This window comes from Eublepharis macularius, chromosome 9, assembly GCF_028583425.1.
Source record: "Eublepharis macularius isolate TG4126 chromosome 9, MPM_Emac_v1.0, whole genome shotgun sequence".
NCBI classification, from domain to species: Eukaryota; Metazoa; Chordata; class Lepidosauria; order Squamata; family Eublepharidae; genus Eublepharis; species Eublepharis macularius.
This window is the reverse complement of record NC_072798.1, coordinates 94,449,470-94,476,423: the sequence shown is the minus strand read 5'-3', so window position 1 is coordinate 94,476,423 and position 26,954 is coordinate 94,449,470. Positions and strand designations below refer to the sequence as shown.

General features: G+C 45.4%; 1 protein-coding gene across 2 annotated transcripts in view; it reads left to right on the top strand.

The window, feature by feature from the left end:
* Positions 1-1,005: 1,005 nt before the first annotated feature.
* The window catches only part of ERGIC2 (ERGIC and golgi 2), a 40,352-nt gene continuing 14,403 nt past the window's right edge, over positions 1,006-26,954 (top strand). Inside the window, exons 1-9 of one of the 2 annotated variants that reach the window (XM_054989223.1) lie at positions 1,006-1,222; positions 4,382-4,580; positions 11,701-11,782; positions 13,321-13,466; positions 16,821-16,929; positions 19,921-19,967; positions 22,126-22,196; positions 24,060-24,100; positions 26,110-26,211. In XM_054989223.1, the coding sequence (XP_054845198.1) occupies positions 13,361-13,466; positions 16,821-16,929; positions 19,921-19,967; positions 22,126-22,196; positions 24,060-24,100; positions 26,110-26,211 (476 nt within the window). In that variant the 5' untranslated portion in view covers positions 1,006-1,222; positions 4,382-4,580; positions 11,701-11,782; positions 13,321-13,360. The remainder of the gene's footprint in view (positions 1,223-4,381; positions 4,581-11,700; positions 11,783-13,320; positions 13,467-16,820; positions 16,930-19,920; positions 19,968-22,125; positions 22,197-24,059; positions 24,101-26,109; positions 26,212-26,954) is intronic. The other variant, XM_054989222.1, reaches the window with a different exon arrangement.

Below are 26,954 nucleotides of genomic sequence, written 5' to 3'. Positions count from 1 at the left end.
GAAGGATGCTCCCCTTGACTTGAATTTCACCCCAGCACACTTCTAAAAAACTGGGTTAGGCGAGTGGTGCAGCTGATATGCCTCAGGTTGCTTCCGACCTGCCACTAGAAGGGAAAGGGAAACAAGACCTGAGGAATGTGGCAGCTGCACAGCTCCCAGGCATGTTCCCAAGGTGAAATTGCTACTTGAGAAAAAAGATTTTTTGAAAACACACACATATATATTATTTTTTATAAAACTTTTTGCCTGATCTGGATAGTCCAAGTGAGTCTGATCTCGTCAGATTTCAGAAGCTAACAGGGCCAGCTTTGGTTAGTAATTGGATGGGAGACCTCTAACGAAGCCAATGGCTGCAGAGGTAGGCAATGGCAAACCACCTCTGGTAGTCTCTGGCCATGAAAACTCCACCAGGGGGCGCCATAAGTCAGCTATGACTTGAGGGCACTCTCCACTTCTACCTACAAACATGAAAAAATTCTTTTGCGATACCAAGTTATAAAACATTTCAAATTGCTCCTTGAGGAGCTCTAAACAGATTCGGGGTGTCAAAAAGGCTATAATAGGAGCTTCTCTATTCCCCCTCCCCACTAGAAAAATCCACAGCCGTGCCCAGCGTAACATGCGAACAAGCCTCAAGGCTAAAGGCGTGAGAGGTTTTTGTGGCTTCTAACATGGCAACTGAGCTAAGGCTCAGAAACAAGAGCGAAGCATTCAACTCTATTTATTTTTACATTTCGCTTTCCGAAAGCGGGGGAAGGCCTCACAAACCCGCCCTCAGGCCACCCCCTGACGGCGCCAGAAAAAGCGCTTTCAAAGAGCAGGCTAGAAAGAGGAGGAGCCACCCCCGGCCAACCAGAAAGACCGCCGCGGCTAGAACGGCGCGCGTCCTCATTTCCGATCCGTTCCTTCTCTTCCCGCTACTCTATGATTCCTGGAAGCGGGAGGAGGGAGAGGGGAAGGTGGAGGGTGATGAGTAGCTTTCTAATTGGTCCGGGTGGCTGAGCTCGTCTTCTCTCCCCCCCCCCGCCTTTGGGCGCGTGCCGGCCTCCCTTCTTTTTTTGTCTCCCCCCTCCTCCCTTCTCCCGTTCCGAAGGTTCCACCGGCGCGCCGATCCGGTTCCCACCTCCGTGTGGAGGCGCAGAGGCGGTGGGCGGCCGCCCGGAGAGGGGCGCCGGATGAGGCGGGAGCCCTGAACGTGGGAGCCCTGGAAGGGCTGCGAGAGGTAACGCGCGCCTCTTCCTCCCCCTCCGCAGTCCCTCGCCGGGGCTTTTCGTTGCCTCACCCCGCCCTTTCTCCCACCCCCCGGGCACCCCTGGAGCGTCTCGACGGGAGTCTCCCCTTACGCTTCCCCATCCACACGCATTCGCGCACCCTCACCCCCCTGCCAGGGGGATCTCTCCCGTGTCTGGTGGGCGCCTCAGGGTGGCTTTGGGAGGTGACATATTCGCACGTGCTGCTCCCCGAGCGGGCTCTTTGGCACGTGTGCATGTTGTGGGAGAGAGCTAGAAAGGGGGTTCGGGCATCGGCCGCCCCTTCTGACCCCAGCGGGAAAGGCGAGAAGTGTGGCAGTGGAACGTGTGAGTGGACATAGTAGCGCCTAGAAGACTAACAACGTTTGTGGTAGGGTATCTGAGGAAGTGAGCTGTGACGCTCGAAAGCTCACACCCTACCACAGATTTTGTTAGTTTTAGAGGTGTGACTAGATTCTTTTCTACTGGTATCTAAAGAAATGAGCTGTGGTTCATAAAAGCTCATACCCTACCACAAGTGTTAGTCTTACAGGCGCTACTGGACTCTTGCTCTTTTCTACTGATATCTGAAGTAGTGAGCTGTGATTCATGAAAGCTCATATCCTACAACAAATGTTTGTCTTAAAGGTGCTACTGGATTCTTTTCTACTGGTATTTGAAGAAATGAGGTGTGGCTTATGAAAGCTCATATCCTACCACAAATGTTGTTAGTCTTACAGGTGCTACTGGACTCTTGCTCTTTTCTCCTGCTACAGACAGACTAACAGAGCTACCCATCTTGATCCACCCTTAGACAGTTTCCACACTTGAGACCGTGGCTGTCCCAAAGCCACTCCCGGGGCTCCCTGCCCCCCCTTTTTTTTGTCAGCATCCAGTCTGATGAAGAGTTCCCTTGAAACTCAAAAGTTTGCGCTCTTGTTTTGTGTTATTTTGATTGGCTTTAAGGTTTGGATTTTGCTTTAGCTACAAATAGATGTAGTTACGGAGAGGGAGAACTCAAAAGCCATTTTGAAAACTCTGAAGCAAATTGGGCACAATAGATCTTTATGCTCACTCATTACATAGGTGCTTGAGCCTTTTATACGTGTCAGTTCTCAAACTGGCTTGTAATTGCAAACATCAACTCCATACTGACTAGAATATATTTTTTATTTAAACACATTTATTTTTAACATTCATGCATGATTAATGCAGGAGATTTAATTTAATTTTATTAGATTTATATTCCGTCCTCCCCACACCAGCAGGCTCAGGGCGGATTACAATTTACATACATTTAAAATACATCTAACAATTTACACAGTTTAAAGTTATAAATATATAAACATCCTAACATTTAAAATACACATTTAAAATACATATATATACATACACGTATACTCAGCGGCATAATAAAATGCACTATATGCATACACAAGGCACCTCCCTTTCTCCTTCACCAGAGCATTTACAGTGCAGCTCAACAGATGGAGGATGTTGCTAGTGGGGAGGGCACAGACCATGCTCGACTGGACCCGGGGGGCGGGGGGGGGCCTCCGCCTAGCATCAACCATACGCCTGGCGGAACAGTTCTGCCTTACAGGCCCGGCAAAAAGACAATAAATCCTTCCGGGCCCTGGTCTCATTAGACAGAGTGTTCCACCAATCTGGGGCCAGGACCGAAAAAGCCCTGGCCCTGGTCGATGCCAGGCAGGCCTCCTTGGGGCCAGGGACCTTCAGCAGATGTTTGCCGTTAGAGCGAAGAGTCCTCTGAGGCTCATATGGGGACAGGTGGTATACAAAGTTTAAGGTATACAAAGTTTAAGGAATGCACACAAGCGCTTAAGACTGCAATCCTAATTGCACTTAATTGGTAGTAGGTATCATCAGGATTTATTTCTGAATATACCTTCTTAGAATTGCACTGTTAACTGAGCTCTGTGAAGCTGGACTTTAAAACTGCTGCTTTAAACCCCCTTGCTAGGGAACAAGTCCTGTTGAGCTTAGTGGGGCTGAGTAATCTTGCATATGATTGCATTGTGCATGTTCTATCTCACACAACTTGTATAAGCAGAGACATTCCAAATTTAAAGATGACATCCACTGTAATCCTAAAACCACTTTTCTGTGAGTAAATCCCACTGAACATACATGAGTTTCATTTGCAGTAGATGTGTTTAGGATTGGTTGTGAAAATAACCTTTCCATATGCTTTGACAAGACTTTGCTGTCTTGTGGCCAACCATTAAACTCCGTCCTATTCAGTCTCTTTTCATCTTTGAACTTTGTCTACAGTTTCGGTAATCTAGAGTTTTAATCTAGACAATTTTGTAAAAAATATATGGGATTCATAAAATAGCACGGCCCCCATCCCTGTTTACTACCTTCCCTCCCCATTTCTTGGGTTTTCCTTCTTTTGATTAGTGTTTGTTTTCCTGGTTCCCAAATGTATTACCGATACTCTCCTTGATTAATTCATCTTCTGTCCTTTGCTTTTTTCTTGGTTTTTATCTTTTGCACATACTATTGGTATAATGCTGGGAAGTCCAGCAGATGGTTGGTTGGTTGGTTGGTTGGTTGGTGGTTAGTTATAAGATTTGTATTCTGCCCTTTCTCCAAAGAGTTCAGAACACTGTATGTGGTTTTCCCATCTGTTTATGCTTGCAACAACCCTGTGTGGTACATTAAACTGAGAAAGAACGATCATCTGGTGAGCTTCATAAGAAACTAGAGGTTAAACCCTAATCCCGAAACCCAGCTCTGGCTCTCTAACCACAATGCCACACTAGCCCTCTAGGTTCAGTACACTCTTTTTAGTTTTTGACATAAAACCAATGTGATCTAAATTACACTTTGTTACAATTAAAAGGTTTGCAATGTGATCTTAAAGCAAACATGTCATCTCTTAAATTTCTCCTGTATTCATAATTTATTCTAATATGTAGAACTCTTTAATATATAAATGGTCTAGTACACAATTCTGTGTACTCTTACTTGGGAGCAACTCCCTCTGTACACCGTAGGACTGATTTCTGCGTAAACATGTACAGAATGAGACTGCTAATCATGTTAATAGTACCTGAATGTCTGATGTACCTTCTCATACTTGGTGTAGGCTAAACTTTGAAAACCTTTATCTTTCGGTTATTTAGCACAAATTACTGTAGCGACAAGATTCTTCAAGCACTAGCTAGTGTATTTGAATTCTTGGAGTCTCAAAGTACTGGAAACGTTATGCCTGCTCTGTCAGAACTGGAATCACCAAGGGGGGAGAGAGAACAAAAAGAATCCTAGAAGCATCTGACACGTGTGCTTCCTCCTTCACTCACTTTGCCTAATAGGCTGCTAAAGGTAATTCGGCGGCTGCTAATAGGCTGCAAGGAAACGGGCATGTATTAGAAAAACACGGACGAGATTGTTGCAGACCAGGATTACTCTTTGCTATTACAAATGACAAGTTCATAGCCAAAGATGTTGTCTTTTCTAGGTTAGCCCAGTAAGATTTGTTTATAATGGTCTTTAGCATGTTACTTCCTATCTATGTAATTTGCTTTTGCAGCATTTGCATGAAGCTCGCTGAATGCCGACCGTTTCTTTTATTGCTGCTTTACAGAAAGGCATGTGAGAGAGAGAGAAGGGAAGTTCCCGGGTTTGGTAGGGACTTGCAACCCAGGCTCCTCTATGGCTGCTGGACAGCAAACGAATGCCAGATGCAGGAGCTGGGAATGGCAGGAAGGGAGGGCAGACCCACCTGTGTTTGCCGTGGGTCATGAAAGCACTGCCATCCCACTTGTTTGGGCCACACTCGTCCCTGTGTCATCCCCCTGCCCTACAACTGCATTGCCCTTTCCCCCCAGTGCTGGTGTGGAAACAGGAGTGACTGCAGTGGAGTGGGCTCAGCATAGCAAGGAGGTTACAGGTTCCCCTGCCCAACGGTCTGCTGCTTGACTTTGTGTTCTACTGTACAGCAGGCCAAAGATTGCATTATTAAGCGACTTTGAGCAAATTACCCAGTTTCTTTGTTTAGCTTGCTCTGTGAATAGGAAGGGAAAGGGAAGCCCTGGTATTTGTAGTGTGTGTGTGTTATGTACTGTTAAGTCGCTTACAACTTACGGCGACTATGAAATAACAAGCTCCCAAATGTCTTCTTGTTGACAGACTTGCTCAGATCCTGCAAACTGGAGGCTGGGGCTTTTTTATGGAGTCAAAGCATCCCATTTGGGGTCTTCCTCTTTTCCTGCTGCCTTCCACCTTCCCTAGTATTACTGTTTTTTCCAGTGAGTCTCCTCATAACTTGACAAAAATACGATAGCCTCAGTTTTGTCATTTTAGCTTGTACAGAGAATTAAGGATTGATTTTCCGCCCCCTGGTTCAGTGATTCCTAACTTTTTGGGTATGGTGACCCACAAGTCCAAATTTACTTTTTATAGTTATCCTTCCAGGGCTGATCCAAGAGATTGAGAAGGTGCTGTGGGGCAGGGGGTGGATGTTGAGTTGAGGAGATGCAGAAAGATGGCAGATGTGGGCAAAGAGGTGGGTGGCAAGTGGCTCAGTGCAGTACATCTCCCACAACTGATAAGAGTGCAGTGAAGCACTGCAAGTGGCTGGGCAAGAGGCTGGACTGCTAAGAGGCAGCACCAAGGCAGAGCCTATGCTTACACACACCTCTTTTTCTCCTCCTCTCACTTTTCCATGCAGTGAACAGCTCCCATCCATTCTCCAGCTTCCCCCCTTCTTCCACCTACTATCATAAAGTTATTACCCGCCAAACACCTCCCCCCATCCCCCATTATTGATGCAAAGTTGGGAGGGCATAGGGTTTCCAGGTCCTGGTTGGGAAATTCCTGGAGATTTTGGGGGTGGAGCCTGGAAAGAGTGGAGTTTGGGGAGAGGAAGGGCCTCAATGGGGTATAATGCCATAGACTACCCTCCAAAGCAGCCATTTTCTCCAAGGGAACTGATCTCTGTGGCCTGGAGATTAGTTGTAATTCCGGGAGATCTCCAGCCACCACCTGGAGACTGGCAACCTTAGGAGGGCAAGGTGAGAATTTGAGAAGCTGGAAAGGGAGGAGAGGAGAGAATGAGAAGAGTGCAAAGGGCAAGAGCTGCCATTATGGCTGTTCAGAGGCTTTGTGACCCACTTTTGGGTCCCAATCCACAGGTTGGGAAACACTGATCTAGAGCCTACTTATTTCTCTTTTTGGTGGCCCATGGTATCCGTAAAACTCTTCTCCAGCACCACATTTCAAATGAATCTACTTTCTTCATGTCAGCTTTCCACATTGTCCAACTTTCACACCCATACATAATAATGGGAAATATAATAGTATGAATTATCTTGATTTTGGTTACCAGCGACACATCCTTATTCTTAAGGATCTTTTCCAGTTCCTTCATGGCTGCCCTTCCAAGTCGCCTTTTGATTTCTTGGTTGCAGTCTCCCTTTTGGTCGATGATTGGACCAAAGAATGGAAACTCTAACCGTTTCAGTTTCTTTATTGGCAAACTTAAAGTTGTGCAATTCCTCACTGGTCATTAATTTTGCCTTCTTGCTGTTCAGCTGTAATTCTGCTTTAGCACTCTCTCTTTTAACCTTGATCAGTAGTCATTTCAAGTCTTTACTTTTTTCTGCCAGTAAAGTGGTGCCCTACCATTTTTCACTCCAGGTTCTAAATCTAATCCAGCTTTCTGCATGTACGTTGAACAGATAGGGAGATAATATACATTTTTGTCTGACACCTTTGCTAACTGGAATTCATTCTGTTTCCCCATATTCTGTCTTAACAATAGCTTCTTGTTTAGAGTACAGGTTGTGCATCAACACAGTCAGATGTTGTAGGACACCCATTTCTTTTAACACCATTCATAGCTTTTCATGATCCACCTGGTTAAAAGCTTTGCTCTAATTTATGAAATGATTTTCTTCTGAAATTCTCTGGTGTGCTCTGTTAACCATCATAAATTTGCAATTTGATCTCAAGTGCCTCTTCCTTTTCTGAATCAGCTTGAACGTCTGGCATTTCTCATCCATATCTTTGTTATACAATGTTGGCCATCACTTTGCTTGTGTGGGAAATTAATGGGATCGTCACATAGTTTCTGCAGTCTTTGGCATCTTCTGTTTTTGGAATTGGAATGTAGATTGTTTCAGTTTGCAAGCCACTGTTTTGTTTTCCATATTTGCTGACAAATTCTGGTTAAGATTTTGATGTACTCAGTTTCTGTAGCTTGAAAAAGCTCCATCTAATCCAGGTGTTTTGTTTCTCCTCATTGCCTTGAGTGCAGCTTTCACTCACTTTCTAAAATTGTAGGCTCTTCATCAAAAGATTCTTCTTTGTAGGACTCTCTTATCCCTCCATCTCTTCTGTACAGTTCTTCAGTGTGTTGTCACTATCTTTATTTTGTCATGATCAGATACTATGTTTCCGTATTGATCTTTCAGCACCCTTTGATTTCCTAGTTCTTGTGGGAAAGGTCTCTTGTTCTTCCTTTTTTGTTGTTCTCGTCTATTTCTCTGCACTGGTTATTATAATAGTTCTTTTTGTCTCTGCGTGCAAATCGCTGAAAAGCTATGCTTAGAAATCTGACCCTATTTTTGTCTCCTTTTACTTTTGCTTCTCATCTGTCTTTAGCAATTTTAAGTTTCATCTCTCACCCACCGAGGATTCTATTTTCTTTTGGTTATAGGAATAGGCTTTGTACATTCTTCCTCAATAATATCTCTCGCTTCAGTCTACAGTTCTTCTGGTTTACAATCAATTGAACTTAATAATGCAAATCTGTTCTTTACATGGACTTTAGATTCTTTGGGAATGTTAGTTGGATTATATTTTGGCACAATCATTCTTTCTCTTCACCTTTATTCTAATTTTTGCTATTAGCACTAAGTGATCTGTACCACAACCAGCTCCTGGTCTTGTTTTAGCAGAGAGAATACAGTCATCTGTTGGTTGCCTGAAGCAGCGGTCCCCAACCTTTTTGGCTTTAGGGACCAGTTTTGTGGAAGACAATTTTTCCACGGACCGAGGGGAGGATGGTTTCGGAATGATACAATTGTGCACTTTATTTCTATTATTACATTATAATATATAGTGAAATAATTATACAACTCACCACAATGCAGAAACAGTGGGAGCCCTGAGTTTGTTTGTTTTCCTGAAACTATACGGTCCCATCTGGCGGTGATAGGTGACCACTTACCTCGCCTGCTCCCTGGAGCCAGCTCTGCACTTGCCCGCCACTCACCTCCTGTGCAGCCTGGTTGCTAACGGGCCACGGACCGGAACCGGTCCATGGACCAGGGGTTGGGGACCCCTGGCCCTAAAGCATGTGTTTGCAATGAACTTGTTGGTTTTACAAAAAATCTATGAGTTGCTCTCTTGCTTCATTTAGTAATCTTAATCCAAATTTTCCAGCAGTGTTTGATTCTGCTTTGTCTCCTACTTTTGCATTCCAGTCAACTATAATTATCAGCGCATCTTGTTTAGGTGTAATACTAGATCATCTGAGTTGAAACATCTTTCTCGAGTATATGACACCTTTATTCTATAAATTCTATTAAATATGATCTAGTAATACAAATTCTATTAAAACGATGAAGTTGGAAGGTTGCAGCACTTTTTATTCTGGAGGGTTCTTGGTATAATCATTTTCAGACTATCCCGGGAGGAGGAGGAGGAGGAGGAGGAGATGTGAGTGTGTGTGTGTGTGTGTGTGTGTGTGTGTGTGTGTGTGTGTGTGAGAGAGAGAGAGAGAGAGAGAGATTAAAAAAAACATGAAATGTTACTGCTAATTAAAATATGCCCTAGCACTAAACACACATCTGTTAGGCAGGGTGACTTTCACAATACATCCACTCATTCTTCTCTGCCAAAAACTGACACTTTTTGAGAGTTCAGGCTCTCTCAAAAGTTCACCCACTCCTAATCCTAATAGTCAGAATGAAGATCAGGCCACGCCCGGAGATGAAGAGCCTGTTCTCTGTGCGTCTTTTAAAGAGCCTGTGGGTGTAATTTGCTGTTCATGAGCCAAATCACTGCTAGAAATTTCATGGCCACCGGCAGAGGGACAAAGCTGGCACACGAGACAGGACAATTTCACTCAGGTAAAACTCTGGCGGTGGTGGGTTAAGGGAGCACAGGTAAGGACATCAGGGGTTCGGATCCTAAAATTTTCACGTGCGCACTACAGAGGGGGCATTCTCACCATTGCCCCCATGGGTGACCTGTAATTCTCCCCATCTATTCCGGGGGTGGGGGCTGTCCTTTTGGAGGCCTTTGGAGGGGCCTTTTGGACTACAGTGGGAGGGGAATGTAGGGAAGATATAATTCCATGGACAGAAATTCTTTGATCTATAGAAATTTTAGGCCCATCAGGAACAGCAAAGGCATGCATGCAAATAGTTCTTTATGCACCAATATTACATATTAAGCATTTCTTTAAAAAGGAAAGATTTGGAACCTGTGCTAAACTGATTTGCACATTTATTTTTCTCAATTCCATGTGCTCTCTTTGTACTTTTTAATACGTTTGTCAAAACTTCTACTCTGCATCTCTAAGTATTACATGAGTTCTTTTTTCACCCGCTTCTCAGTTCCAGTTGTCAGTTCCAATTGTACTAGTCTCTTCCCTCATTTTCCCCCCTTTGCTCAGTGCCCCCTCTCTTCCTTGCGGGTTGACTTTCTGAAGCGATGCTGTGGGTGTTTTATAAATGGACAACACTTACTTATTGCGTGGGGGCTAGTGCTGTAGGTGCCTGTCAGTTAAATAATTAGTAGGCATGCAGTCATGTTCAGGGAAAGGTAGACTGTATTTAGATCCAGGGAACATTTTTCCAACATCCTGTGCAACGTGCCTCAAAAATGGTTACGAAGGGGTTGATAGATGACAAAGATTCATTCTGTTGCTGTTTCTTCTCTTCTCTCCACCTCCCTTCAGTTCCAGACCTAACTTTTTAAAAAAAAAGGAAACAGGAAGTCCACATCTTCCGACATGTGTCCATAAGCTAATTGTGTTTTTTCATAACCAGTATTTATGGGCCGTGCCTGCTGTGAATGTGTCACGTTTTGCTGCCTTCTGGATGGTGGTCCCGTGTCTTTGGGGACCAGATAACTAGTGATCGCTTCATTACACGCATGCAGACAGGCAATTGAAAGTGTATTTTTCTGACAGGCCTTTTTGTGAATGGAATTCTCTCTGTATTTTTTTTTAATATGCCAGCCGTGTTACTTCTCTTTGTGCTCTCGGATTGTGTTTTTGTGTGTTTTCAAAAATGTTCTACATTCTATAATTGTTAGCTCCCTTGGGCTCCTAGAAGCTAGGAGGATAAAAACGTTTTAGAATAAATACATTAAAAATGCTTGTCAAGATGAGGCATTTTATTGCATAGGGCTTGGCAGCGTAGGCGCAGCTCGTAAATATTGGCAGGGGGGCTGGAAATGATGACTGTGGTTCTAGTTCTTAACTCTTCTGCCTCTTAGTTAGTGTTTCTTTCTCCTTATGCCCTCTCTGGTAGTCTCTTCCCTCTCGTCCGCCCATTATCATTCTCTGGCTTCAGCAGCCCCCAGTTTCTATTTCATGTCATTTGGTCCTCTTGGCCCCATCTGGCTCCCACCTTTCTCTGCCTTTGATAGGCTTCGGAACTTTACGTGTTCTCTTGGACAGGCTGCCAGTGAACATTAATTGGACAAGAGACCGGGGACGATGAATGCACAAGCAGTTTCACAAGATGATAGGCCAGTGCTTCTTGGGGTGTGTGTGGGGGGGGTACCCTCAAGACATAGCTGACTTATGGCGACCCCCTGGCAGATTTTCACGGCAAGAGACTATCAGAGGTGGTTTGCTATTGCCTGCCTCTGCAGCCCTGGTCTTCCTTGGAGGTCTCCCATCCAATTACTAACCAAGGCTGACCCTGTTTAGCTTCAGATCAGGCTCACCTGGGCTATCCAGGTCAGGGCCAGTGCTTCTTTAGAACACCCCTATTTAGCACCTGAGAGTAACTGTGCGCAATCAGTCTGTCCAGGCCAGGATCCTGTTTCTAACTCCCGCCAGTGAAGCCCATAAGCAGGGCCCTCAAACATTCCTGCCTTGCTGATTGTTCCCCAGCACTTGACAATCAGAAGCATTCTGCCTCTGAACTGGGATGTTCCATTCTGCTGTCATGGCAACAGACCTACTCCCCGCCCATGCAATTGTCCACCTTTGAAATCGGACCAAGCCAGTGGCCATCACATCTTGTGGCAGTGAGTTCCACAAGTCTACTGTTCGTTGTGTGAAGCAGTGCCTCCTTTGTCTTGAATCTCCTGCTGATACAGAGTGACGCTGAATTTTTAGATTATAAGAGAGGTGGATAGAGAGAAACCTCTTTCTCTACCTTTTCCACACCAGGCATAATTTTATAAACCTCTGTACTGTCTGCCCCTGTGACCTGTATGTAAAACAGCAAACTGATTTTGATCTCTCTTGCTTCAGAATTTCTGTCCACGGTCCTGTTTTGTTCTCCAGTCTCTCCATGATATTGAATAATAACCTACAAGAGAAACAGAAGATCAAGGTAAGACTGTTGGTGTGTAAGGATTTTTTTTAACCTATCCTTTCATGAGCAAACTTGTGTTTTGGTTTTCATGTGTTTGAATTTCCAAGGAAGTTTCTAGTAAGGTGCTGTCAAGCCCAGCTTGATATCTGTAAATGGGAAATGCAAATGGTGGAATTGACGCAATTCAAAGCACATTTGTAGATTAAAACTTTTTAAAACTGTGGGACTTAAAACAAGCATTATGGGCTGCAGGAGACGCCGTAACTGCTTCATTATACTGTGAATACCCAGCAAGGTGGAACCCTTTCAGTATTCAAGACATTGTGTAACATTCAGGGAAGAACAATTCTGCCAAGAAGGTGTTCCCAAAGCAGCGTTTGCTGGAGAACGCGCCTGCTGGGCTTTGGGGCAGGCATTTGCAGGGGAGAATCAGCAAGTGGGAAGTGCCTGCCTAAACTCTCCGTCCTTCTCGTGTTGCAGTTTTTCCCCATTTAAACAGATTCCAAGAGCAGAATTGGTGGGAAAATAGGTGGTAGAAAGGGATTAAGATCGTCATGCGGAGCAAAGGTTACGCATTCCTCTTCCCACTTGCTGGTTCTCCCTTGCAAATGCTCCCTCCAAGCAAACGTGAGTTTGGGATTTTTGCTTTTGCCTAATTATGTACGGTTCCAGCCTTAGAAGCAAGAAGGTCATGCTTAACTTGTGCAGATGCCTTCACTGAAGTTGTGGGAGCACTCAAGTGCTAGCACTTATTCAATAAATTAGCACTGCATCCTAAGTAGAATTATTCAGGGCTTTTTTTCTGGGAAAAGAGGTGGTGGAACTCAGTGATGAAACTCAGGACTGCACAATGATGTCACTTTGGGTCAGCTGGAACAAGGGGGGAGTTTTTTAAAAGTTTAAAACACCCTCAGTGAAAATGGTCACATGGCGTGCAAGCAGCGTGGAGGGCAATCTAAACTCTCCTCTGTCTGGAGATCAGGGGACGGGGCCACCGGCCATGTGGCCATTTTCAAGAGGTGCTGGAATTCCGTTCCACCGCGTTCCTGCTGAAAAAAAGCCCTGGAATTATTCCATTTTTGACTGCAGTGGACTCAGAAGCATACAGCTCTGCTAAGGATTGTGCTGTAAGTTGTGTGTCGTCTAGGCAATTTAAAAGCTGCCTTTTTGCTGGTTTAAAATGTTAACTCTCCTTGGCTATTCCATTGCTAAACATGCTGTGGACTCTTTGAAGTGAATCAGAGGTTAGTGACATCGGCAGACAATTAAGAACAGATATGCAGTTGGCAAATGGGCCCAAGCTAGGTTTAATCTTGATTTAATTTAACATTGAAACATTAACAGTTACTTGAGCAGATAAAAAAAAAAAGAGTTGATGTTCTGATATCTTTGGGGCAAGATGCATTTTTCAGTTCAGTAGCTTCGTGTACGTGGAGCTTCTGAGTCTGATCACATCACTTGGTTTCAGATGTAGTTACAGTGTGTTGAATTTCCAAGCCAAAAAAAGGGCATTTGTCACTTAATATACGTTTGGTTGGTACGCTTTCAAAATACAGAGTGAATATATGAAGGAAAACGTCAAGGAATCTACTGAAGATGAGGCGCCTGAATCGGAAGAAGACCTTGAATTTGATGAAAGAGCTGGATGCCTTCCCAAAAGTTCCTGAAAGCTACATCGAGACGTCTGCAAGCGGAGGAACAGGTAGCGTCTCCAAAAAGGTTGAGGTCTGGCGGCTAGGAAGCCTGAGATGGAGTGATAAGAATCACATTCCGCGAAGGAAGGCTTGTCGTGAGAAACTTCTCGGGGGCCAAAGCCCTGTGTTGCGTGGTTCTTTCTTGTATTATGAATCTGGCACAAAAAAGACCGGCACAAAGATTCCCAGGCTTCTCTTTAAGGAAAGGCACTGATCTGTTTTCAGTTTGGTTTGAGAGGATTGCTGCACCCCGAATTAGAGGTGCTTGAAACTCCGCCCCCTTTGCTCCCACCTGCTGCCTCCTGGAGTTCTGATGTCCTGTGAAAATCTGTGGGAACCCAGAGCTTGGGGTCATCAGCTCTGGAGCCCAAAAAAGATGTTCTAACAGATTATTTCACTAAAGAAGGAAATGCTGCTCCTTCCAAATGCTGCCGCTGCTGCTAAGCCTGAGAATAGAGCAGGAGGCTGATGCTGGCTGGGAGGGGCACCCGGAGCAGGCACAAGCCAGAGCAGTCCATTGCTGTTGCATCACTTTCTTGGGGAAATATGTCCCTCCAGGTGACATATTGAGTCTGTGGCTGGTTACTGGGAAGTAAATCTAGCTGGGTTCATGTGTGGGATTTTGTAGCCTCGGATATCTATTTGCATCTTCTATTTTGGCTTGCGTACATGATCGCACCACTTATGAAAAGATTGGCTTCAGAAGATCTGAACTGAACATGTTGTGCTTGAGGATAGGCCTTTAGTCTGCATCGGGTTCTTTCATGTGGATACTTTGCTTGTTCAGGGGCAAAGAGGAAGCAGAGGATTTGCTTTTCAAAAGAAACCTGTAATTGGGCACACAAAGATCTCCCTTGGCAGTACAGCCCAGGGCTGTTGCACTCCGGGGACAGGTTGGCCTTCTGCTTTTGCTGCATGAGCCAGGCACCAGAGCCCTTGCTCCCCCCCCCCCCAGGTGTTCCTAATGCTTTTCTCTGGGCGGGCTTTCCAATATAGAACCTCCAATGTTGTACTTTTCTGGGTTTTTTACCAATATTTATATCCTCTTTCCACATAGCTCTGGGTGGTTCACAGCTCCCCTGAAAGCAGGTCCCCATCTGTGATTTGACATCGCAAGGGCTAGAAAATATGACCACAACAAACAGGAAAGCCAGCCCCAAATCCCAGCAGCCCGAAAGAGTAAAAGCAGACCAACCCCAGCGGCCAGGTCAGCCAAAGGGCCCCCATATGCAAAACCAAAGGAAGGCCATTGGTGCCTGTCAGGGCTTGCCGCAGCTGCCGCTGGGCGTGGCACTGGGCAGTCTGCCCCTGACGTCACAGGGGGGCCAGGGATTCTGCAGGACCCTGCTCTGTGGAAGGAGGGGCGGTATACCTCACCCAGACTCCCTCTCAGTCCACTCGCTGGCCTGCTCAACCTGGCCTGCCTGCCCCCTGCATCTTCCACCATCTCTTCCTCCCAAGACTCTCCTTCAAGCCTCCACTCTCCTTCTTGCCTTTTCCTTGGCTTCTCTCTGCTCCATCGCTCCTACTCAAACCCACCACCCCAGAGCTCTTCCCAACCACCCTTTATAGGGTTTCCTTTCTCCACCCCGCCCTCCTTCCAGGCTTGTTCCCTCTCCTGACTGGGCCCAGCTGTGCATTCCTCCAGGTGTTTTCCTCCAACCACTAATCCCTCCTGGGCTCTTTTGCCTTGCTGGCAGGGTGGGGTTGAGTGTGAGCCATCCCCAGCTGAGGGCTCCTTGGCCTTGCTCACGAGGAGCTGCCCCAGCCAGCCTCTGTGCTATTGGGCTTGCCTGGCCTTGCTCACGAGGAGCTGCCCCAGCCAGCCTCTGAGTTACTGAGCTTGCCTGGCCCTGCTCACGAGGAGCTGCCTTAGCCAGCCTCTGAGCTACTGAGCTTGCCTGGCCTTGCTCACGAGGAGCTGCCTTAGCTAGCTTCTGCGCTGCCTGCTCAGCAATGCTGGGCGGGGTTACCCATCCCCTCCCCCAGAATGCCTGTGGCAGCCCTCCCTGGAGAGGCTTGGCTTCTAGCAACTCCTGAGCCAGGCTGCTGTCTTCTAGCCATGGTGTGGCTCTGGGCTGCAGCGGCGGCGTCCTCTCCCGGCCAGGTAAGGGCTCTGCTTGGGCTGCTGCTGCTGCTGGACCCACCTTCCCCCTGCTATGGCCCTTTCCCTCCAGCCTGCTTAGCCCCCTCTCTTCCCCCTGGAAGGTAGGGCTGGCTGGTCTCTCCTTGCCCCCTCCACCCCTCTGAGGTCCTGGCCTTTTGCCCCTTCCCCCTGGAGTAGGTAGGTTCTGGCCCTGGTTGCCGGCTTGGGGGGTGGAGTTGCTGCCACCCTTTTGTCCCCTGCTGTTCCCTCTTGTCAAGTCTGGGGGCTGGGGCTCAGACCCCGGACAGTGCCTTCCTTCACGGCAATACTGAACATTTTATCTTTTGAGCTTTTTCATTTAGGCTATTTTCAGTCAGGATTAGGGCAGTGACTGAGAAGCCTTGCAAGCCTGCAGTGTGTGCGTGTGAAACCCACCCGGAAGGAAGGGGGGATCAGTGGTGGTGGTTGTGAGGATCACAGCTGGCGCATGGGTTCCTATTGTGCAGGGCACAACAGTGTCATCTAGGGCTTAGCTTTTGCAGAGCCAATGGCAGTGACTTCAGTTTGGGGGGAGGCACTCACATGAACCCCAAATCTAGCTCGATACTTGTTCAGACGTAACTAGGTAGGTCAGGAAGGGGAGAGGAGACTTGCCTCAGGGGACTTGGCTGGGGGTGAAAACCCCTTAGTACCTTTCAGTGATGCAGCCTTGGATGCTCCCGTGCTGGGATAATTGCGCCTATTTACAAAACATCTTTACTCCATTTTCTCCCACCTGTCCCCCAAGGAGCTGAGGTTGCTTGACATCACACCTTATGTTATCTTCACAGCCACCCTTTTTTATTTTTGTTTACTTCATTTACGACGTGCCTTTCTCACTGAGACGCAAGGCGGATTACAAAATGTTAAAAATAATTCCAGCAGACAATGTAAAACATTCAATAAACAATGCAATGGAACTAGGATTATAGAACTGGAAAACAATGGTCTTACATTTTCTAATGGTTTACCTTTGTGAGATACGTTGGCCTGAAGATTATAGAGTAAGCACCACAGTTGATCAGGGTTTTGAACCCAGGCCTCTGTGGCATATCCCTGCGGTAGAGTGCCTCTTCAGAAAAGGTTCTAAAATGGAGGGACGTAATTGTATGTGCAGAGTTTTACGTATGAAGTGTGCTCAGTTATCTTTTTTCTGTCTTGTGAATTCAGCAAACTGATACCATTTTTAAAAATGTGTTCTTCTCCCCCCTCCCCTTTTTTCCTTTGGATGTCTCAGTTTCTATAATCGCGTTTACTACTATGGCTTTGTTAACCATCATGGAGTTTATGGTGTATCAAGACACCTGGATGAAATATGAATATGAAGTAGATAAAGATTTTACTAGGTAATTTTTCTCTCTCTAACTTGCTTTTCAAACTTGTTGCTTGCCTGTTGCATTGCGCTCTCTCTCTCTCTCTCTCTCTCTCTCTCTCTCTCTCTCTTTGCTTGCCTTGAGACGGTTGTTTCAATTGTGTTTTTAATCGGTGATACCTTAAGGAGCAGCAGCAACCAGGTGCTTGAGAGACTGCAAAACAAAATGATCAACTGTCTCATGGGAGAAGATGAACGAGGGAAAAGAAATAGACTTACCTGTGCCATAGGAAGCAGCAGAGGATGGTAGAATCCAGGGCCAAGTTGTTTAAGAGGGCTTGATGGTTTCCTTAGGGCAAATTAATCCGTTACCCTGGTGACCTGGAAGCTCTTTCCTTGCTCCAGTAACACAAACAGCAAGCAACCGTATGGATTAAGTAACTGATGTGATGACTTCCAGTGCTACAATTACGCCTGTGAGTGATTCCGCACACGTTGGATAATGCACTTCCAATCCTCTTTATAGATCATTTGGAACGGATTTTTTTGTGTGCGGAACAAAAAATCCACCTCGAAGGATTGATAAAGTGCATTGAAAGTGCATTATCCAACGTGTGCAGAATCAGCCTGTGTTTGGGGACTGGTGCCCATGTCAGTTACGGAACTCTTGCAAGGACATTTAAAGTAGTGTGATACTCGCAAAAGGCTGCCGGCTTCCTTGTGTGATTTTTGACACTATCCACGATGATGGCACTTTCATGGCTGCCTGCCTCCAATTTGTAAACGGAGGGCATAAAAATCGTGGGAAGAAGCCGGCGTGAGTATTGTGCTATTTTAAAGCTGTGTGAAAACGGCCAAGGTCTCTGTGAGATCTGTAGAAGCCATGTGAGATCCACCTTTATGCGTGCATGCTCCTCGTCAATGTATACATCGATCTTTCATATATGCCACCTTTGAACTCAAGCACCTTGGAACTGCTCGTTCTAGCTGTTGCCACCTATCTCTAGTTTGGCCGCTAAGACTGGGGGGCTAATAGAACTCCTCCCCAAAGGGATTAGGAAAGGGCTGCCTGTGATTCTCCTCTGCAGTGAGAATTCCTCCTGCTCTTCCACCACAGTCCAAAGCCAAGCTTAAGCTGGTGATAACTTGGGATATTGTGAATCAGGGTAGATGTGGGTGCAAATGTAATTTTAACCATGGTTAAAGCTGGCGTGTGTGTGTGTGTGTGTGTGTGTGTGTGTGGGAATTTTTGCTTGGAGAGGAAAGGGGCTTGCTATCCCGTGGCTTGTTCCCAGCCTCTTAACCATAGTTAAAGGCCCACCAATCTTATACCTCCTAAGTGGGGAGGCTTCGTTGTGTTTTTTCATTTGGCTCCGTGTGCTTTTTTGTGCCTGTTCCTTGTGCTTGCCTGCTGTGCGTTTGCTTTGGGGAATTGTGAACATCCCGCCTCACAGTCGGAAGCCGACATGCTTTTAACACTTCGGAAAGTAATCGCTGTTGTGTGTGTTTTGGCTCTTTGCTTTGGAGTCATGGAGATAATTGGGGGATGTTCACAGCAGTCTAATAAAGTAGCGGCAATAAACTGCTGTGCCCCCTCCGAAAACAGTCCCTGGGTAAAAAACGAGTCTCTTGTAATTTGTTGTTATGCTTCAGCAATTAAATTTGGTGAGGCCGTTCTTCCAAAGGAGTGCTGCAAATTTCCTGGCTTGCTGAAGCTCCTCTTTCTGCCGCTGTGTGGATGAGCTTGATCCCAGTATTCTTATTTGCAGAGTCGTCTGAGGCTCTGCGCTCCTGTCACCATGCCCTTGAACACTTCAACAAGTTACCCAGCGTGCTGATGTGCTCCCAATCTGAAGCACGTTTGCTCAGAATAAGTCCCATTAAACTCAATGGGGACTCTCTGATGAGCGCACGTGCTTAAAATCGCACCGTTAGTTCTTCAGCCAGCGTCTTAAATCTGTTTTGTTTACAAATACCTTCAGGCCTGGTGAAGGATGTATATTTGTAGCTTTCCTTAAATTAGAAATGCAAAGGTGGTTCCTTCTTTCGCTTCCTCTTCAAGGGGGAACGGAAGCAGAGATGAGGCAAATTAAGCTGCTCCACGTTCAGGTAGCCTAATTTTAAGGCTTTGGGCAAGAACAAGCTAGCATTAATTGGCCTCCAGGGAAAGCGCTTGGCATTGAGCTGTGCTTAGCATCTATACACATTGTCTAGAGATTAGTTATAAAGCATCAAGCAGAACATTGTTGACTTGGGATTTAACTAGCTAGTTTGGGGATATCTTTGGAGGAGAAGATAGAAAATTGTGTTTACGCCAACCGGAGCTATTTGCTGCACTTTCAGGGCTCTAGTCATAGAATCGTAGCCTAGGACGGTTTTCTGCATGTGATGCCCTGCTTACATTCACTGCCTTTCATAGTGTCTCTGACAAAACATAGGATTTCTCGGATACTGCTGAATCTCTGAGCATCTACCAATTTTGGATTTGTACTCATGCTACTTAAGTTCTTGCATTTCCTGTATCGTTGGCAATATCATACACTCGGGTTCTCTTTTCTGGTCTGTGTAAAAAATTAAGAAAGGTTGAACATCTTTCATTCAAGCCTAGAAGAATGTGCATTAGGGAATTTGGCTAGACTGTTCTTTGATAGTGAAATTCTACTGTAAGGCTTCAAAGGGATTGTCAGTGGCTGATTTCGCACATGTTGGCTAATGCACTTTCAATGCACTTTTGCTATCGTTTGGAAGTGGATTTTTTGTTTCACACTCGAAAAATTCAGTTCCAAATGATCTTTAAAGAGGATTAGAAGTGCATTATCCAACGTGTGCGGAATCAGCCAGTGACTGTCACCCATATTTAGTAAATTGGGCAGTGCTTAGGACTGCACTATAAATCGGCATTTCTGACGCTTCCACCTCCAAATTTTAGTACCTCTGAAGCATTTGCAGTTCAAACCTTTCTACACAGTTATACGAAGCTACTGTGAAACTGACTTGTAATATGTTTTCCTTGTTTATTTTCTAGTAAATTAAGAATCAATATAGATATTACCGTCGCAATGAAGTGTCAATGTAAGTATTCTTTTTTAGCTTGAAATTCCTGTTTTGTCATTCTGACTGTGCAATCCTACACCTTTCTAAAAGTGCAATTCTATCCAGCTATTCCAGTCTAAGCCCATCAGTCAATCAATGGGCTTCGACTGGAGTAATTCAGCATAGGATTGCACTGTGTGTCTGTTAAAGCCAGTAGGCTTTAGAGAGGTGTAACGCAGTCAGTCAGTTCATGTGATGGAGCTACGCATAACACACAACAGTAGGTCACCATTGAAAATGGAATGGCGTACATGTCAGGTTCCTCTTAGGTTGCCTTGAACAGCCATTGGGTGGAAAGGCCGAATATAAGTATTCTAAATAAATAAAATAGGATAATTTACCCCAACTTGTGACATCACAGCATTGTGTATCACCTGGCTAGCAGTAGGATGTGATGTGAAACAAAGGCAAGAAAATGCAAAACAGTGACGTGATGACACGGGGTAGATGGCCGTGCATGTTATTGAAGAGAGGGAAAGAACCCCCCACAGAGCCATTTATGGCAGAAGTCAAGGGTAGTGTATGGATCTAATTTGCACCATCATGGAAAGACAGCCTAGTTTTCCTTGTGGCTAAATACACTCCAGAATTCAAGCTGGGTTACTTATTCAAAAGGGCCCAGTCATCGAAACATCCCTCCACACAACAAGCTTTCCCATCAGGGAGGAAGTGTTTTAGCCCTGTCTTCTCCCTAGCATGTTGGCGTCTTTCCACTGGCAAGGAGATTTAAAGAAAAGTGATCCCTCCATTTCACTGTGAAATTGTCGTATGGCCCTACAACATGCCCTTCCTGGATGTTTTAGATCTGTTGTTCTGAGAGTGCTTCTCTCTTAATTTGAAACAATTGAAAAATGGCCCACTTAATTTGAGTGATTAGAAGAATAGCTAATGTGGTTTATTGGCTGTGGCAAGCGAGAGCCAGTTTGGCGTAGTGGTTAAGAGCAGCGGGACTCTAATCTGAAGAACTGGGTTTGGTCCCCCACCCCACTCCTCCACTTGAAGCCAGCTGGGTGACCTTGGGTCAGTCACAGCTTTCTCAGAGCTCTCTCAGCCCCACCCACCTCACAGGGTGATTGTTGTGGGGATAATAATAACACACTTTGTAAACCACCCTGAGTGGGCATTAAATTGTCCTGAAGGGCAGTATACAAATTGAATGTTACTATGTTATAGAACTTCATACTATCTTTTTTTTTGGTGGCAGGGAAGAAATTGTGATTCCCCCTTTGTACATTAAACACATTATTACATGGGTGCGTCTGAGTGCAAGCTTACAACTTCATTGACAAATTATAGTTAAATGTTATTCCCCTGCTTTTTCTCGCATATAAACTCTTGTTTACCACTGTTCTTCATTAAACTCTTGCCGGGGGGGGGGGGGTCTGGGAAAATTATGAGTCTTGAAACAGGCACAGTGACCTTAGATAAATTCGGTTTGGGGTGATTCTCCTTATTGCTTGTAAGTTTTTAAAAAATCTTTTGAAGTAAAAAAACGGGGGGGGGGGGGACCTTGTAACCCACCAATTTTTTTGTATGTATAATGCAAACTGGAGTCAAGTACACTAAAGCCAAGTGCACTAAAAGAATGACATTTTTTTGATAAAAAGCTTTCTTGTGACCTTAGAGTGGAATTTGGTCCTCATAAGTGCTGTTGTAGAATGTCATACTTAGTCGCAGGCTTTCGTATTTAGTTGCGTCTCATTGTAAGTGAGCATACTCAGCAGACAAGCACCTGTTTTTATAGCTACGCCAGCATTACGAATTCTACAGTGCAAGGAGCCTGCCACTGCTGGCGGACAGCACCACAGGTAGCGCAACAGGTCTGCAGGATTCAGCCCAATATGTTGTTGTCTTTTAAGGAACTGTGACAGTTTCAAAGAACTCATTAGGAAACAGTCTGTTGCTCTGTGTCTGCCCTGCCTTTGGCATTTAGCACTTGGCTGGTTTGAAGTCTGTGTTTTGCAGCCCATTTCATTCACGGGGCAGCTCAAGGTTGCTGTGACAAATTGGAATCCATTTAAAAAGAAATGGATTGCTTCCTTCCGCATCTTGTGGGAAAAGAGCCGTAGATAGCAGTTTTACGGGCCTGTCCTTACCCGTCTCTGTCTTACCTTTCAATCTTTCGATTTGGAAACAGACATCGGGGCTGACGTGCTGGATTTGGCAGAAACAATGGTAGCCTCTGCGGATGGATTAGTTTACGAACCAGTAAGTTTGCCCTTCTTTGTTTATGAAAGATGCTGTTATCCATTGTGTCGTTTTGCACTCCACCGAAGGGATGTTGCATCATCCTTCCCTGAGCCTGGACCAAAAGCCCTGGGAGCAGGCAGTGTGTTGACAGAGGCAAAACAATACAGATTTACATCAGTGTACTTAAGCAAAAGTCCTGTGGATCACAGATAACGGCTGACCCTGATAACCAGCCAAATTGAATTTGCCTCATAATCTCATCCCTCCCCAGCCGAGGGCAGGTGGAATCTTGTTGGGGGGGGGCAGGAGCCAGTCCCCTTCCCAGCTTTGAGGTGAACTCCAGAAACGCTCAGAAACATGGCACAGCTTTCCAAGAGTCTCCTGTTAGGAATACAGGAAGGAGAGGCACTGCCATTCTCAACTTGCTGGCAAATGGATTTTTCCCAGATGAAAAGATGGTGCATGCCATAGCCAGTGCATTGGTGGCCCCTTTGTTAAAAATTTTGTTAAAAAATTTAAGATTGGAGAAAGTTAGTAAAGAATTAAAGGAAGCAAATGAAGTTAGACAGGCTTAGGCAGGGCTTTTTCTGGGAAAAGAGGTGGTGGAACTCAGCACAGCACGATGATGTCACTTTGGGTCAGCTGGAACAAGGGGGGAGTTTTTTAAAGTTTAAATCGCCTTTGCAAAAATGGTCACATGGCTGGTGACCCCGCCTCCTGATCACCAGACAGAGGGGAGTTTAGATTGCCCTCTGCGCCGCTGGCGTGGAGGGCCATCTCAACTCCCCTCTGTCTGGAGATCAGGGGGCGGGGCCACCAGCCATGTGACCATTTTCAAGAGGTTCCGGAACTCTGTTCTACTGCGTTCCTGCTGAAAATAAGCCCTGGGCTTAGGTTAATTTCCGGTTGGTGCAATGAGAAATGCAGAGTTCCCAAGTGCCTCCAGCTTGCTGTGTGTGTGTGTGTGTGTCCCCAAAGCAGCACAAGTTGCTTGGTGTAGGGATCGGGGTTCCGGTCATACATTTGCAGTGGCAAACATGAGATTGGGAATTCTGTGTCCACCAAGAAACGTTTGGCTGAATCTCTTAGACTGGAGGATAGGGGCTTGAAGGAAGAAAGCAGTGCGTCCTTTTGGGGCAGCACATCTGCTGTCATTTTAGTACAGCTGCAGCGTTCATGTTCTTCTCACAGCCTCATGTTGATGTGGTCCTGAAAGGACAGAGGTTGCCACTGAAGGAAAAGACCACAGGCACCTTTGCAGCAGCAACCAGCGTGGATTGCTGGCCATGCATAGCTTGGAGGCTCGTGAAGATGCATCAAATCCCTTTTTCTTGGGATATTGGCAAATCAGTGGCACAGAGCTTCTCATCTTCATTTTGAGATGCTAAATTATTTCCCAATTGAGTGGGACTTGAGTATTTTTTCATGTGCACTCCCTGTTGAAAAGAAACCAGTGGCCTAGCATAGAACCAGGCGGCAAGGCTCAGGGAGTGAGTGATCTGCTTCTTTCCCCACATTTTTAAAAAAATTGGACGGCAACTGTGAAGTACAGCTTAATTAGCAGCTGCCATCTGTTTTGAGCTACAGACTTGCATACACCAGAGCAGTGAAAGCACTTTTGAATTTGCATTCAGTCTGCAAAATAACCCACTGTTACAGTGCAATCTTAAGAAGAGTCACTCCAGTCTAAGCCCATTAAAATCAATGGGCTTAGACTGGAGTAACTCTGCTTAGGATTGCACTGTTAGTGGTAGTAGAGGTGCTTGTCTAGGCCTGGAATGATGCCGCCTGTGCCAACGTGAGCCTGAGGGTGGGTGGGAGGGGCAGACATGAAAGAAAACGTGTTTAGGCTTGACATTTTACCTTCTTCCTATGTTGCAGGTAATATTTGAACTCAGCCCCTTGCAAAAAGAGTGGCAAAGGTAATAATCAAAGAACAGTTCTGTGTATCCAATGAGAGAGGAGAGGAGAAAGTTGGCTGCTGCTAAGTGGCGTTGGTTAAAACTATGAAATTAAGTGAAGAGCTGTATTGCACGGAGCCCTCCGCCGTTTTGAGCGATCACTAGTCAGTGCTGAGTAACTACCACAGGGGTGGATTGTATGTGTTGGGCGTTTTGTTTTTGATGCTCTATGAACTATTCCTTGTGGTACAAATGTACATTAGTTCAGATCCTAGGAACTGATTCCACTAGGAGTTCAAACTTCTACTGACAGAACATACCCCTTCTGTCTCCTTACTTCAGCGGAAGATCTCCACACTCGTGGAATGAGCTCATAGGTCCCAATCCATTTTTTCCTCATGGATTCATTTATAGATTGATGAGAGCCAGCATGGTGTAGTGGTCATATTGCCAGGATAGATCCAGAGGGGTTAGCCGTGTTAGTCTGTAGTTGCAAAATAGTCAAGATTCCAGTAGCACCTTTAAGACTAACCAACTTTATTGTAGCATAAACGTTCTAGAACCACAGCTCTCTTCATCAGACACATAGAACCACAGCTCTCTTTGTCAGATGCATAAGCTTTCTAGAACCACAGCTCTCTTTGTCACATGCATAAGCTTTCTAGAACCACAGCTCTCTTTGTCACATGCATAAGCTTTCGAGAACCACAGCTCTGTTCGTCAGATGCATAAGCTTTCTAGAACCACAGCTCTCTTTGTCAGATGCATAAGCTTTCTAGAACCACAGCTCTCTTTGTCAGATGCATAAGCCTTCGAGAACCACAGCTCTCTTTGTCAGATGCATAAGCTTTCTAGAACCACAGCTCTCTTTGTCAGATGCATAAGCCTTCAAGAACCACAGCTCTTTTTGTCAGATGCATAAGCCTTCGAGAACCACAGCTCTCTTCGTCAGATGCATAAGCTTTTGAGAACCACAGCTCTCTTCGTCAGATGCGTCTGACGTAGAGAGCTGTGGTTCTCAAAAGCTTATGCGACAGTAATGTTGGTTAGTCTTAAAGGTGCTACTATCAGAATAGGATCTGGGAGAACCAGGTGTGAATCCCTGCTCTATCATGGAAGCTTTCTGGGTGACCTTGGGCCAGTCACACATACTTAGCCTAACCTACCTCCCAGGGTTGTCGTGAAGATACAGTGAAGGAGAGGAGAAAGATGTAAGCCACTGTGAACCTCATTTGGGGAGAAAGGCAATATATAAATGAAGTAACTAAATAAATCTTTGCTTTTAAATATGCACCATGTTCTCCACAGTCAAGCCTTCTCACGTTTGGAGTTGAATGGCAGACTTTATTGAGTCTCATTTGGCCTAGCAAGCAAAAATCAGAAAGGGGGGGGGTTCTGTTAACAGTGGGTGAAGCAGAGTTTGCAAAGAGTCTTGACTTTTATTCCATCTGAAGTTGAGCTTCTTCCTACTTGTAGATGCAGAGGAGTTAGCCGTGTTAGTCTGTAGTAGCAAATCAAAAAGAGTCCAGTAGCACTTTAAGACTAACCAACTTTATTGTAGCATAAGCTTTTGAGAATCACAGTTCTTTTCGTCAGATGCATGGAGGGCAAGAAGAAACTGGTCAGATATATAGGTGGAGAGGGGAGGGCGGAGTAGATGCAAACAGTAGCTTCTGATATGGAGATCAGTTTGCTTCTGTTAAGGAAGTCGGTTACTCCCCTCTCCACCTATATATCTGACCAGTTTCTTCTTGCCTTCCATGCATCTGACGAAGAGAACTGTGATTCTTGAAAGCTTATGCTACAATAAAGTTGGTTCGTCTTAAAGGTGCTACTGGACTCTTTCCTACTTGTAGTCATTCACCAGAGTCTAGTTTTAGGAAGCTGCTTCTTTGGAAACGGTTGTGCGGCTTTTCTCTGGCCTTTGTTGCACGGAGTGAATGGTTAGATAGTGAACAGTTGTATCCTGTCTGTGTTCTGCTAGCAAAGGAAGAACTGAACCGTTTCTTGGTTACCTATTCAAATTGTAGGATGCTGCATATAATTCAAAGCAAACTACAGGAAGAACACTCGCTTCAAGATGTAATATTCAAAAGCGCTTTCAAAAGCGCTTCCACAGCCTTACCACCCAGGTAAGTGGCTGCTTTCTCTCGCTATGGAATTGTTTATATTATCCTTTTGCTTTGAGCATTTAATTTAAAATAAATAACATTAATCTTTTAGTGGGCGTAAGCAAGCTTATTTGGAAACATGTGCCACTGTGATTTAAATGTGTTCAGGCTGTGGTTTGAAGCCACTTACGTAAGGCTTGAAAACAGCCATTCATCTGGTCTCCTGTCACTCGCTGGTGATTAGGGAGGGAAGGGCTTTATTTTTGACCACAGATGACTTATATAAGAGCCTGTAGACTTTTTTCCGAAGTCGCATTTCCTTCAAGACAAGTTCCATTGAAATTGGAAAGGGCTGCTTCTGACAGAAGCCCCCACTGTGAGGCAGATTTTCCCTCCAAAACGGTCAAGATTGTTTGCTGTGGACGGGTAGCCTCTGGTACTGAGTCTCTGGGTATAATTTAAAGGTCTTTTTGTCCCACACTTTAACACACACACACATTTTTGTTTTATATCCCAGCCCAAATGTTGAGGCTTATGACGGAATGTGCTTTTAAATGAAAGGTTTACCAAGTGCAGCACCCAGAGAGTGGAAGGGAAAGAGTTAAAATACTGCCTGAAGGGAGAATGGTTGACAGGCTGCTCCCCCCTCTCTGCATACAGCCTGTGAAAAGATAACAATTGGTGCTGACAGAATTGTTGGTGAGGTTGAAGTTTAGAGTCTGACGAGGAGGGTCAGGCTAATAATCCTCTGTGTGAGGAAAAAA